Raw genomic sequence first — 14,373 nt, 5'->3', positions numbered from 1 at the left:
CTCCAAGGATGGAGAGCAGTCACACAAGGAAAAAATTTTCAGGGAATATGGTCAAGCCAGGAGGCTTGTCTACACATCAATGTGCTGGAATTAAGGGCCATATACAACGGCCTGCAACAGGCGGAGAATCTTCTTCGCAACCTACCCGTTCTGATCCAGTCAGACAACGTCACAGCCGTGGCGCATGTAAACCGCCAGGGCGGGACAAGGAGCAGAGCAGCAATGGCAGGAGCCACCAGGATTCTTCGCTGGGCGGAAAATCAAGTAAGCGCTCTGTAAGCGGTCTTTATTCCAGGAGTAGACAACTGGGAGGCAGACTTCCTCAGCAGGCACGATCTCCATCCAGGAGAGTGGGGACTTCATCAAGAAGTCTTTGCAGAGATAACAAGTCTTGGGGACTTCCTCAAATAGACATGATGGCGTCACGCCTCAACAGAAAGCTTCCAGGTCGAGGGACCCTCAGGCAGTGGCGGTGGACGCCCTGGAGACACCGTGGGTGTTTCAGTCGGTCTGTGTGTTCCCTCCGCTTCCACTTATCTCAAAAATATTGAGAATAATAAGATGAACAAGAGTGTAGACCAGAGGTTCTCAAACTTTGTCCTCGGAGGCACACACAGTGCATGTTTTGCAGGTCTCCTCACAGAATCGCAAGTGAAATAATTAGCTCCACCTGTGGACCTTTTAAAATGTGTCAGTGAGTAATTAATACACCTGTGCACCTGCTGGGTTACCTGCAAAACATCCACTGTGTGTGCCCCCGAGGACCGAGTTTGAGAACCTCTGGTGTAGACCATACTCATTGTCCCAGATTGGCCTCGAAGGGCCTGGTATTCAGATCTTCAGGAAATGATCACAGAAGATCCGTGGCCTCTTCCTCCCAGGGAGGACCTGTTGCAACAGGGCCCCTGTGTGTTCCAAGACTTACTGCGGTTAAGTTTGACGGCATGGCGGTTGAACACCAAATCCTAGCTAGGAAAGGTTTTCCGGGGGAAGTCATCCCTACTCTACTCAAAGCTAGGAAGGAGGTAACGGTGAAGCACTATCACCGTATCTGGAGGAAATATGTATCTTGGTGTGAAGCCAAGAATGCTCCTATGGAAGAGTTTCAGCTGGGTCATTTTTCTCCATTTTCTACAGACAGGAGTGGATATGGGCCTAAAGTTAGGCTCCATTAAGGTGCAGATTTCGGCCTTATCTATATTCTTTCAGAAGGAATTGGCTTCTCTCCCAGAAGTCCAGACTTTTGTAAAGGGAGTGCTGCACATCCAACCTCCTTTTGTGCCCCCAGTGGCACCTTAACGTGGTGTTACAGTTCCTTAAATCACACTGGTTTGAACTTCTTCAAACAGTTGAATTAAAATTTCTCACTTGGAAAGTGGTCGTTGTTGGCCTTGGCATCTGCGAGGCGGGTGTCCGAATTGGCGGCTTTGTCTTACAAGAGCCCCTATCTGATTTTCCATGTGGATCGAGCAGAGTTGAGGACTCGTCCTCAATTTCTGCCTAAAGTGGTTTCGTCGTTTCATATGAACCAACCTATTGTGGTGCCTGTGGCTACGGGTGACGTGGAGGATTCCAAGTCACTTGATGTAGTCAGGGCCTTAAAAATTTATGTAGCCAGGACGGCTCGGGTTAGGAAATCAGAGGCACTGTTTGTCCTGTATGCGCTCCTGATTCTAAGCAGACTATTGCTCGCTGGATCTGTAACCCAATTCAGCAGGCTCATTCTACGGCTGGATTGCCTTTCTTGGGCGGCTGCCCGAGGCGTCTCGGCATTACAGCTTTGCCGAGCAGGTACTTGGTCGGGTTCAAACACTTTTGCAAAATTCTAGAAGTTTGATACCCTGGCTGAGGAGGACCTCATGTTTGCTCAATCGGTGCTGCAGAGTCATCCGCACTCTCCCGCCCGGTCTGGAGCTTTGGTATAAAGCCCATGGTCCTTACGGAGTCCCCAGCATCCTCTAGGACGTAAGAGAAAATAAGATTTTAAACCTACTGGTAAATCTTTTTCTCCTAGTCCGTAGAGGATGCTGGGCGCCCGTCCCAGTACGGACAAATTCTGCAAGGCTTGTATATAGTTGTTGCTTACAAAAGGGTTATGTTACAGTTGTACGGTGTGGGCTGGTATTTATCTCGCCCTTAGATTAACAAAAATCCTTTCCTCGTACTGTCCGTCTCCTCTGGGCACAGTTCTATAACGCAGGTCTGGAGGAGGGGCATAGAGGGAGGAGCCAGTTCACACCCATCTAAAGTCTGAGTGCCCATGTCTCCTGCGGAGCCCGTCTATACCCCATCGTCCTTACGGGGTCCCCAGCATCCTCTACGGACTAGGAGAAAAAGATTTACCGGTAGGTTTAAAATTTATTTTTTCTGGACCCTTCCCCAGATTTGTGCCTCGAGGCAGTCCTGTCTCGAAGGTCTACAGACAATTGCTTTAATTTCATACTTGGCTTGTGCTCAGACATGAACGGTCAAGTGTGGGACCTTAAATATACAGGTGTGTGCCTTTCCAAATCATGTCCAATCAACTGAATTTACCACAGGTGGACTCCAATTAAGCTGTAGGAACACCTCAAGGATGATCAGTGGAAACAGGATGCACCTGAGCTCAATTTTGAACTTCATGGCAAAGGCTGTGAATACTTATGTACATGTGATTTCTTAGTTTTTCATTTTTAAGAAATTTGCAAGAAAAAAAACTTTTTTCATATCGTCTTTATGCGGTATTGTGTGCAGAATTTGGAGGGAAAAAATGTATTCCATTTTGGAATAAGGCTGTAACATAACAAAATGTGGAAAAAGTGAAGCACTTTCCGGATGCACTGTGCCCAATATTTTTGTCCATACTCCAGGTACCTGAAGGAACTTCTTTATTACATTATCTGTATAATAGATGGTGTCCTGTTTCTAAACGGAACATCTATGACTAGTATAAATTGTTACTTGTTACTACAAATTTCAGTTGAATTTGTTGTACACTGCATCCTTTCCCATGCAGAACAGTTCCTGTAACAGTGCTATTGCACCACTGCAGAGCCCCTGGGCCTACTAGTGTATCTGTTTTGTGTGTGTTTATTATCAAGCTTTTTCACCTAGTACTCCACTCCAATTTAGCCTGCAGTGGAGTGTCGCTGTACCTTGCTTGCTCAACCAGGAAAATTCTGCAAGAACTGAGGGAACAACCAAAGAAACAGCGGACAATAGGATTACCTCCAAATGGGTTCACTTAATGACTGCTCTAGATACTGTCTAGGCCTCCAGACTCCAGATCTGTAATGTTAGGTTCACTCTTTCTACTGGTCTTATGTAGTTTACGGTATGGCAGACTAGGTCATGATTTCTCATTCACTAAGAAAGGTAGCAGGAGGCGAGTTTCTACAGATATTCTTTTCCAGTGAGAAGTCTCTCAGATAGGTGCTGACATTTCCACTTTAGTAAAAAAATAAAAAAACATTTCAGTGGAACTGCACGGCTGGTTGTGTCTCAGTAAATTTCTTGTTATTTAGGTAATCTATGAAAAATTGTCAAAGAGCTATTCACAAATACAACATTTACCAGCCCTGTTTAGATACTGAGAGAGTCTTCTAATAACCTAACTATACTGGGAGCTTTATAGTAACATATAGTCAAAGTACAGAGTGCATTCTAGAGACCTATATGCCTGTTGAGGAGCGTGTTCTAGTGACCTGTATCCACAGTACAGAGGGCGTTCTAGTGACCTGCATGCGCAGAACAGAGCACGTTCTAGTGACCCATATGACCTTTGAGGAGCGCATTGTAGCGGCCTGTATGCACTGTATAGAGTGCATTCATGTGAACTGTGTACATAATACAGAAGGCATTCTGGTGACCTGTATGTGCACAGTAGAGCATTCTAGTTCCATACAAACACATAACACTGAAGAGAGATGCACAATTCTGAGACTATTCTAGTGAAACCTCCAGCCATTGACTTCATGGGTGTGAAATAAAAAAAAAAAACCATGCGACACATAAATGTGTGCCACAAGTCCATGGCTAGTCAAAATTGCCATGTGGAGACAAATCCTGATGATATGTTCATCGTGGAGTGAAACTTATTATGGTCTATCTTCTATCTCCATATAATGGTCTATGGTCTGAAACCATGCCCAAGTTTAAGAAGAATCTGCATTTTTCCAGTTAGCTAGGATAACTGCTTTTGTGTCATTATTGAGGTGAGGCATTTCGATTGAAACATTTTTGTATTTTGAAAGTCCTATCAATTTAATTACAAAAACTAAAATTTTTGATTGGTTGTTATCTATGGGCCTGATATCAGAAAGCAGTTATCTCTAAACAGTCCACCATATATGGGAAGGTGTCCTGGATGAGAACCAAATCTCCAACACTCCAACATATGTTCAGATGACCGGGGAGCATGAAGAACGCTAGGGCGATGCCGTCCAGACAAGATTTTGTTGTTTATTTCAAAGACTGAAGGGCCTTTTTAGGAGCCAATGTGGGTAAATTGAAAACAAAAATCCACATATTTTATCACTAAAGTGAAGGTTGCATTCTTGTTTCAAGTGAAGAATAATTTATAGACTGTTGGGGAACATCAGTTTAGAAGCCTTATGAGAAACCCTGGATGTGCCCCAGGGTGTAAAGGTAGTAACTTCATTAATAAGTAAATGCATGTAATGTCCATCTTGACAGTAGATACAGATTTCTTGATTTGGAAGCCTCAATTGGTCCTGTAAATATTCAAAGAGAACATTTCACCTCAACCACAAGGCCCACCAACCCCGAGTCCCACTTCTATTCCGCAGATAGACAAACACTCCGGGGGAAATTGTGGGTTATGTATAATGGAGTCGTGGTGAGATTGGTAAAATGTATGGCTAGGTGAGAGATCAAGGGAAGGTCTTTGAGTCGGTGAAGAGCCTCTATTGGGGCCTTTTATTGCAGGCCCCTCTATTTTCCTGATTTTTCGTTTTCATTTGTTCCAAGAAAAGTAATGGGACGAATGAAACATGGTAAAGAGAAGACTGTTTTTTATAGAAAAAACATTTATTCTCTATAAAATATGAAAATATAACATTTCTACTATCTTGTGATTTAAGGGGATCAAAGAGCTTCCCCGCTTTTGTCCACTATCGTACACTTTGGCGCGCACACTAGAATCTTGCCACACATGAATTGTTACCAGTGTTTTCAGACAAACTGGTTAAATGTCAGAATTGTAGATCCAATTTTATGACCACATTTCATGTACTGTATAGTATATTAAACCATTAGATGTATAGAGTTCTTTTACAAATCATTTAGAGTTGTAAGTAAGTCCAGCAAGGATTAAAGTACAGTTATGTTTTGTTTTTTTGTGGGTTTTTTTTGTGTGTGTGTGTGTGCTGCAGGCAAAAACAGGTCATATTTACTCTGTGTGCAAAAATAAAAAATGTGCCCCTTGCGTCCTCTCATGGTGGACATTAGCACTTTTAAGCAGGATTCACACCCATTCTGTTTCTGCTGACTGGTGTGGTATAATCGCTACAGCTCGCTACCGCCAGGGTGCCCAACCCTTTACACAGCTAAACCTTATTACTGTTGTCGCGTTATGCGTGATACTGGGGATCACTTTAGAAAGGAGATTGGGCATGATATATCATTTTGAATACCGCCCTTAGTGTCTTCAGGGGGGGTATTCAATTAGCTCCGGCAGTGATCGCAAAAACGTGCTATAGCGCGTTTATTTTACCCCAAAATGAGGACTGGGGACTCGCTTTGTAAGAATGGGCTGGTCCCCGGGGACGCGCTCCGTTGAAATTGCTCTCTGGCGCCTGATTGGTTACTAGCTGACTTTTCTCTGACCTTATTGGTCAGAAGTCAGCGGCGGCTGCTGCTGGGCGGGAAGATGCTGTGTCGGGAGTCGGACAGTAACACGCTGAGAGGACTGACGGGAAGCTGCAACGCGGCGCTCCGGGGCTTGATCCATACCTGTCACCCTCTCCCCGGCTGCACTAGTCCATGAGAGGGGAGAGGGAAGGGCCCGCTAGATTACAGATGATACGGGAGATGCCGGAGCCGCCGCAAGATGACATCACCCAGCACAGTGATGAAGTCGGACCCGCCACCTGTGAACAGATCCCTGCTCAGATCTGGCAGGACAGAGGTAATTTAGCTGAGCCAGTGTGCGGGGCCAGGTAGAAACTGAACAGCAGCAGGCTAATGCTGCCTTAACAGTGTCTGCCAGCCCAGTGTCCCCCACCACTACTGACCCTGCCAGCCCAGTGTTTACACCTTCCCTCCCCAACCAGCCTACTGTGTTATTTCACTGCCCTGCCATCTAGAACCCCCCTGTCAGTCCAGACACACTGATTCCCCTCTACAACTCAGCCCAGTGTTACCTCCTTTCACCCCTATATCTCTGCCCCTCTACCTGGCGCAATGTGTATAACGTGCTCTACCTGGCTCAGTGTGTAACGTGCTCTACCTGGCGCAGTGTGTATAACGTGCTCTGCCTGGCTCAGTGTGTATAACGTGCTCTGCCTGGCTCAGTGTGTATAACGTGCTCTACCTGGCGCAGTGTGTGTGATGTGCTCTACCTGGCGCAGTGTTTGTAACATACTCTCCCTGGCGCAATGTGTGTAACCTGCTCTACCTGGCTCAGTGTGTGTAACATGCTCTACCTGGTGCAATGTGCATATTGTCAGCTTCCTGGTGCAATATGTATAATATGCTCTGCCTGGCGCTAAGTATATAATATGCTCTGCCTGGCGCTAATAACGTGCTCTGCCTGGCGCTAATAACGTGCTTTACCTGGCACAGTGTGTATAGGAGGTTCTACCTGGTGCAGTGTGTATAAGCGGCACTACTGTGTGGTATAATGTGTACTATTACGTGGCCACGCCCATTCTCCATTAAGCCACGCCCCTATATTTCGCGCACACCTTCGGCACGCACTGCGTATGCTTAAGGTTCTAGGAGATGGAGAACCAATTCACTTTCTGGCAAAGGGGCACCAAGATGTCTAGTTACAGCTCTGGTGCAGGGTGTTCTGCATGCTACACAGCCCAGCAGCACTGTCACCCCCATCCCCCCACCTTGCAACAAGATTAAGATTAATAAAAACCTTAATTCCGATGGGACCCAGAAAAGGACCGATGGTACCCAGAAAAGGACCGGTAGGACCCCAATTCTTAAAAGTGAGGCTCACTTCCCACCAATTTCTGAGCTATCAAATGTACACCCCCCCCCCCCCCCCCCCCCCTCCCCGTGTATTCAGTTTTGCCCACTTTTACGGCATTTTTGCCAATACCTTTTCCCTTCTTGTTTATAGTGAAAAGTCATTGGCAAGGCAAAAGGCACGCAGTTTCGATGGTGCGAAAACACGTGGATTCACCGATCCACATGTTTTTTGCTCCTGATGAATGTTTTGCCTAGATGAAAAAACTGCCATGCTGTTGAATAGGGTGAATCCCCATTCACCCTAAAAAAAAAAAAAAAAAAAAGGCGAAAAATGTGTGGGGGTTGATTTGCCTAGGCAATAAAACGGCCGACGGCACTAATTCAATACCCCCCTTAATGTGCCTTGTTCTATGTCTTGCAGAAGAGGAGACCATAGAGGCACAAAATCACCACAGACCATTCCCTAAATCCCTCACTCCTTTATGATGTGTCTCGAGTGATTGCAGAAATTGATCCTCCACCTCCCTCCCCCATTTGTAGCTGTACAGAGGTGTTCATATGGTAGTCATTAACCTGACTCGCTCTGAACCTCTAGAACTGCTTGCATATAAACTAGTAAAAGCGCTAGGAGTCTGCATTGCCTTTGATAGTAGCTGGATGTTTACAGTGTTTGTGTGAGGGTGTTTTTCTGTGATTTGTGGTCTTGGATAAATGCAGCACATGAAGATGCAGCTTAGATGCTGGTAACTTGTACGCCTTTGTTTTTGTGCTCTAGTTAGTGTTCTGGTTCTGTAAATGGCGTGCGTCTTGTGTTACAAATTACAGGGTGAGTGTTTTGGAGTCGGGAACCATATCCACATATGTTGAACAGACACCTTGATTCATATCCAAAATGTAAAGAAACTCTGGTGCTTAACCCTTTCCTTCTGCTTATTTGTGACTCTGCCTTCAGTTGTGAATGAGTTAACATGAGCTGACTCGATAGTTTCCAGACAAAGCCAATGAAAACACAGGCATCTAAGGGGAGGCCTACATTATATATATATATATATATATATATATATATATATATATATATATATATATATATATATATATATATATATATATATATATATATATATAGGAAATGCTGATCATGTAAAGAATATTACTAATAAATGAACAGTTGTTTATGAAAAAAGTCTGGAGAGTGCCCCCTCTGAATCTTTTTCTCTATATAGATAGATATAGATATATAATGAGATAGATAGATACAGATAGATAGATAGATATATATATATATATATATACAGATAGATATAGATAGATAGATAGATAGATAGATACAGATAGATATAGATAGGTAGGTAGATATTTTATTATTCTCCGTTTCAAACTGTTCACTCTGCTCACCACTGCTGTATGGCTCCACCTGACTGTAGCAGCCCTTGCCATGATTATAGACAGCCACACAGTTGTGGGCCTTACTCACGGCTCCGCTTTCTGCTCCGCTCTAGAGTTGCATACAAGGATTTTCCACATCAATAACTTTTTTTTATTTTGGAAACTTTTTAGCCAACACTTAAAATAAAGATAATGATCCATGTAGCATGTTATTTTCCAGCCTGACCTAGGAAACAGATGCTGTTAGTTAAAGAAAGATGGCATTGGGCACTGCTGTTTCCAGTTGTGTTTTGCACCGCACAACAGTTTTTCTCTTCGTGTTCTTGCAGCTAGTGGAACCATGTTATAGTTTTGTGTGACTACTACTTACACGTGAATCCTTACTTTCTCTTCTCGTGATTGATGTGTGCCCTGCTGACTCGGCACATGTGTCACTGTATTGGTATTCATCATACTGTTAAGCAGAATGCGCATACCCGCACAGGGTGTATTAGAATGATGACCGAGCTGCCCGGTGTCATGCCTATGCCTATATAATAGTTATTGGACACAGTGTAGCGTTGCTTATACATCTGATGTATGCTCACATAGCTGATATGTGGTATCTTGCTCTGATGTAGTGTAGCTAGTTAGCATTGCATAGGACAGAGAGATTTATATCAAGATCCAAATTTGTGCAAACTGCAGGAGTCTATATAGGGCAGGCATTTATGTCTCCATCGCCGTCTTCACGCCTGGAAGCTGAATCTACCCTGCATGGTGTGACTGCTTACCATGATTGGAATCATGCGATGCCCTGACAGTATGTACCTGGGAAATGAGCGCTCAGGATGGGCGCAATAGTTGCATGCCTGATATAATACAGTCAAATTAATTGACTGTCCTGGTCCTCTTACAGATGCATTGTATCTATTCAGGAGATCTGAAAGCGCACACAGATATTAAGTTCTTACAGCTGAAAATTAATACAGGTTGAGTATCCCTTATCCAAAATGCTTGGGACCAGAGGTATTTTGGATATCGGATTTTTCCGTATTTTGGAATAATTGCATACCATAATGAGATATCATGGTGATGGGACCTAAGTCTAAGCACAGAATGCATTTATGTTACATATACACCTTATACACACAGCCTGAAGGTCATTTTAGCCATTATTTTTTATAACTTTGTGCATTGAACAAAGTGTATCTACATTCACACAATTCATTTATGTTACATATACACCTTATACACACAGCCTGAAGGTCATTTTAGCCAATATTTTTTGTAATTTTGTGCATTGAACAAAGTGTGTGTACATTCACACAATTCATTTATGTTTCATATACACCTTATACCAGGCTTTTTCAACCAGTGTGCCGTGGCACACTAGTGTGCCGCGACCAGTTGCAAGGTGTGCCGCGGAGCCAGAGCAGTGTCCTGCACCTTCAGAGTGAACTGTTGGCCCGGGCTCTTTTTAGAGGATCAGTCATGCTCCGGCCGTGACCTATGACTTGAAGACGCGGCGGTGTGATATCATAGGTCACTGCTGCCGCGTCTACCACCCAGCCAGCCCACTTGCCTGCTTACACATCTTCCAGTTCCCACCTGCATACACAGCTTTCCTTGCCAACCCACATCCACACCTGCCCAACCGCCCCCTGCTCAGTATTTGCAGCACTCCCCTATGAACGCCCGCAACCGAGGGACAGGGAGGAGGACAGCTGACCGGTAGGGGCTAATATTTGTTATTTTATTTCTCCTGTGGGGAACAATAAGATTTATGTGGGGAGAATAAGGATTTATATGGATTTATGGGGGGAACAATGTGAATAATTAATGTGGGGAGCAATACGATTTATGTGGGGAGAAATGTGATTGATTTATGTGTGAGCAACATGATTTATGTGGGGAGCAACTGTGTAGGCCAATGTATGTGTGGATTTTTCTTTACTGTGAGGGCCAATGTGTGTTTTTATTTTATTTTTTCTGTGGGGAACTGATGGTGTGCCCTGGGAATTTTAAAATATTATTCAGTGTGCCGTGACTAAAAAAAGGTTGAAAATCACTGCCTTATACACACAGCCTGAAGCTCATTTAATACAATATTTTTAATAACTGTGTCTATTAAACAAAGTTTGTGTACATTGAGCCATCAAAAAACAAAGGTTTCACTATCTCACTCTCGCACAAAAAAGTCTGTATTTCGGAATATTTGGATATGGGATACTCAACCTGTAATTGTTCACAATGCACCTTGTGGTGCACCTCAGAGCTCCATAAGACTATACAGTCATCTTCTAAGAAAGATCTGGCTATATAGAGATTGCGTGTTTCCTGGCTAAATAATGCACCTGAAATCATTGTATATTTAGTAGGTGTCTGCATCTATGTAACCTAACTCTGTCGCCATTCTGAGACTGTCTGGATTTCAGAGGTCTGCATTGTGCACATGTTAACGAGTTGCCTTTTGTCATTTTCACTGTCTAATTCAATGTGGCATTGTGGATGCGGACCTTATGGCTGCATCAGAGGCATCTGAACTGGAGGGGGGGCAAGGGGCCGCATGCGTGAGCGTCTTCCCCCCCCCCCCCCCCCCCCCCCCTAAAAAACAAACAAAACAAAAAAACAAGACACAGGCCCAGATCCCCACGGGCGATAACTGTAAAATCAGTGTGCTGCCGCAGCCTGCTGTGCCCCATGTTGTCCTAGCCGGCTCTTCACTGATGCATTACTGGAAGGGAGGCGTGGCCATGCTGAGCCTGCTGGGATATCCCTGCCTCCTCCCTGTAATGCATCTGTGAAGAGCCAGTTAGGAGGACATGGGGCAGGCTGCGACAGCACACTGATTTTACAAGAGGAGTCGCCTGAAGGTAAGCGCTCATCCCATATGCACTACAGGAAACCGCCCCATTTTCCCTGTTTTTGTGTTTTTTTTGTAAATTGTAATTGGAATCCAGTCATTTAACCTGAAATAGTACAAAGGTTAGCGGTAAACTGCTATGAGCTTACAAAGAAAATAAAAAGAATTAGATTAGCAAAGACTAAAAATGGAAATGTTTAGCAAATAATTCCATTTTTAGACCCAGTGAGGTAGAGATGAATACACTGGAGCGGGTCGCTGTGCTGCTGTAAGGTGGCAGCTGTTTCCCACTTCCTGAACTCATTTGGAATCATTTAAGATTAGTATCTTTAGCGGTAAGGGATGGAGCTTCTCAAGTAGCGGAGTCTGAGGAACAAACATGTCCTCCTGCCTTCTCTGCAGTATAGCGATTTACATGCTAGCTGTTCACTAGTATATGGAGGTCAGAGGGAGTAACCACTTCTGGTTAGGCCTGCTAGTGACACTTAATAAAATGAAGAGGTCCTTATGACTCTCCACTCTCATTTTTTATTTTTTTTGCCTTTATAAAGACAGTCTGGCTATTTGGTGGATGCTGGCCATGCACAGTGATGTAGCGGCCAAAGTCTGGTGAATTGCTTGCAGTGTATGAGTAGAAAATTACCATAACAGGATAATTCTCCTATCAGGTTATATCGTATGGTGGTTGAAATATGATAGATGCACCCTATGTATTTTTGTAGACAAATAATGCCTAGCATTAGGAGCACAGTATAATGACGTTACTACCAGATGCTTTGGCATGTACACCAAAACTGCTGCAAATGGTCTGATAACGACTACCGCTACAGGCTACGTGTGTATGTGTAGGTGGGGGTAAAGAGTTGCCCAAAATTATTATCTTAGTGGTATCATACGCTGATTTTCCATCCTCTGTGCAGACTGCTGCTGAGCTCTGTTGCTTTGTGCGGCCAGGTCTATAGAGCAGTAACTGGTGGAACATCCCTTGTCTGATGTCATGCTTACTCCTGCACCATGTAGTCTTATTCTGTGCGTGTGCTTCCTCTACAGCGAAGAAGAAAGATACAGGTACAAAGAGTACACGGAAAGACCCGAAAGGGACTATGTACGGCACAGAGAGAGAATTAGCCGGGAAAAGGAGGAACGGCACAGGGAGCGGAGGCATCGAGAAAAGGAAGAGTCCTCAAGGCATAAATCATCAAGAAGGTAATGTCTATGCAATATATAGGAAGACTGATATTGTAGAGATGGGATACTGATATTATATTGTGTGGATGTGTCATAGAAATGTCTGCTCCCCTGGTGGGAGAGTAATACAAACCCACACCTTGGTACGCTCGCCTGCGATAGGATAACCATATTTCATCATCCCTTTGATTTACCTATGTAGGCTATCGCATGGATGCTATATCCATTATCTTAATGTACTTTAAAACAAATAAAAGCAAAATCGCATTTCCTCTTCCCCTTATTATTCTGCTTTTACACGTGATCATTAGACGCTCCATCAGCGCTTTTCTTCTCGTCTTGGTTTTGTAGTCTTCAACAACAAGTTTATTTGCTGTTCCCAGTGTTTCCCTGAGTGACGGAGTAAGAATAGTTCCATTATGTTTCCAGTCATTTTCTGATGCTTCAGTTTTGTTTTCGGAGAAATTTGTTACCGTAACTAACGTTAATAAATATACATCTGAAGCATTACACATCATTTCTTCCTTACCTAGGAATTTTCTCCTGAGGTCTTATTTTTAATTGCCCAATTAATATGCTGATCTTAATTGAAAACTTTTTTTTTCTCTTACGTCCTTGGGGATACTGGGAATCCATTTAGTACCATGGGGTATAGACTGGTTCACTAGGAGCCTTGGGCACTTTAAGAATGTGATAGTGAGCGCTGGCTCCTCCCTCTATGCCCCTCCTACCAGACTCAGTTTAGAAAATGTTACTCGGAGGAGCCGGTCACGTTGCTGGAAGCTCCTGAAGACTTTTCTGCATTTATTTTGTATGTTTGTTATTTTCAGGCAGGTCTGGATGGCACCAGCCTGCTTGCTTCATGGGACTTAGGGGGGAGAACGGCCCAACCTCTTGAAGGGTTAATGGTCCCGTTCCCCGCTGAAAGGACACTAGCTCCTGAGGGAACTATTTGCAAGCCCCACCACAGCAAGCGTACATTCCCGCAGCATGCCGCCACCCCTAACAGAGCCAGAAGATAGAGTGGTGAGTACTATGCCGGCGTCACGGTTAGCAGGTCACCGGCCATTATGGCAGCATGAGGGTACGGACACGTACGGCTTCTACGTGGGGCGGCTGGGTCTCCAGACTCTGTACACAGTGCGGACGCACCGCTTCTGAGGGAGCAAACGGAGTCTAAGTACACTAAGGGGTATATGCAATTGGCGGCGAATCGGGGCAATTTTTCGCCCGTTTTTTAATTCGACACAATTCGACCGTCGAATTCCGGCAGGTGGGTGCCGGAATTCAACATATTGAATAAAAAACAGATTCGACAGTCCTGCTGTCGAAAAACGGCCGATTTGACGGATTTTGATTAGATTTTTAAAAATGTTTAAAAAAACAAGTAAAAACGGTTAAAAAAAACGAAAAAAAATTGCGTGGGGTCCCCCCTCCTAAGCATAACCAGCCTCGGGCTCTTCGAGCCGGTCCTGGTTCTAAAAATTCGGGGGGAAAACTGACAGGGGATCCCCCGTATTTTTAAAACCAGCACCGGGCTCTGCGCCTGGTGCTGGTGCATAAAATACGGGGGACAAAAAGCGTAGGGGTCCCCCGTATTTTTTACACCAGCACCGGGCTCCAGATAATGCCACAGCCGGAGGTCACTTTTATACAGCGCCCTGCGGCCGTGGCATTAAATACCCAACTAGTCACCCCTGGCCGGGGTACCCTGGAGGAGTGGGGACCCCTTCAATCAAGGGGTCCCCAGCCTCTCAAGGGCCAGGGGTGAAGCCCGAGGCTGTCCATCTCTTCCCCCCCCCCCCCCCCCC

At 44.6% G+C, this 14,373-nt stretch overlaps 1 protein-coding gene across 5 annotated transcripts in view; it reads left to right on the top strand.

The window, feature by feature from the left end:
- The window catches only part of FIP1L1 (factor interacting with PAPOLA and CPSF1), a 228,115-nt gene that overhangs the window by 199,666 nt on the left and 14,076 nt on the right, over positions 1 to 14,373 (top strand). For all 5 annotated transcript variants that reach the window (XM_063920934.1, XM_063920933.1, XM_063920932.1 and 2 more), the window contains exon 16: positions 12,425 to 12,580. In XM_063920934.1, coding sequence (XP_063777004.1) covers positions 12,425 to 12,580 — 156 coding nt within the window. The remainder of the gene's footprint in view (positions 1 to 12,424; positions 12,581 to 14,373) is intronic.

This window comes from Pseudophryne corroboree, chromosome 1 (assembly GCF_028390025.1).
Source record: "Pseudophryne corroboree isolate aPseCor3 chromosome 1, aPseCor3.hap2, whole genome shotgun sequence".
Classification (NCBI taxonomy): domain Eukaryota; kingdom Metazoa; phylum Chordata; class Amphibia; order Anura; family Myobatrachidae; genus Pseudophryne; species Pseudophryne corroboree.
This window is presented reverse-complemented; position numbering and strand designations above follow the sequence as displayed.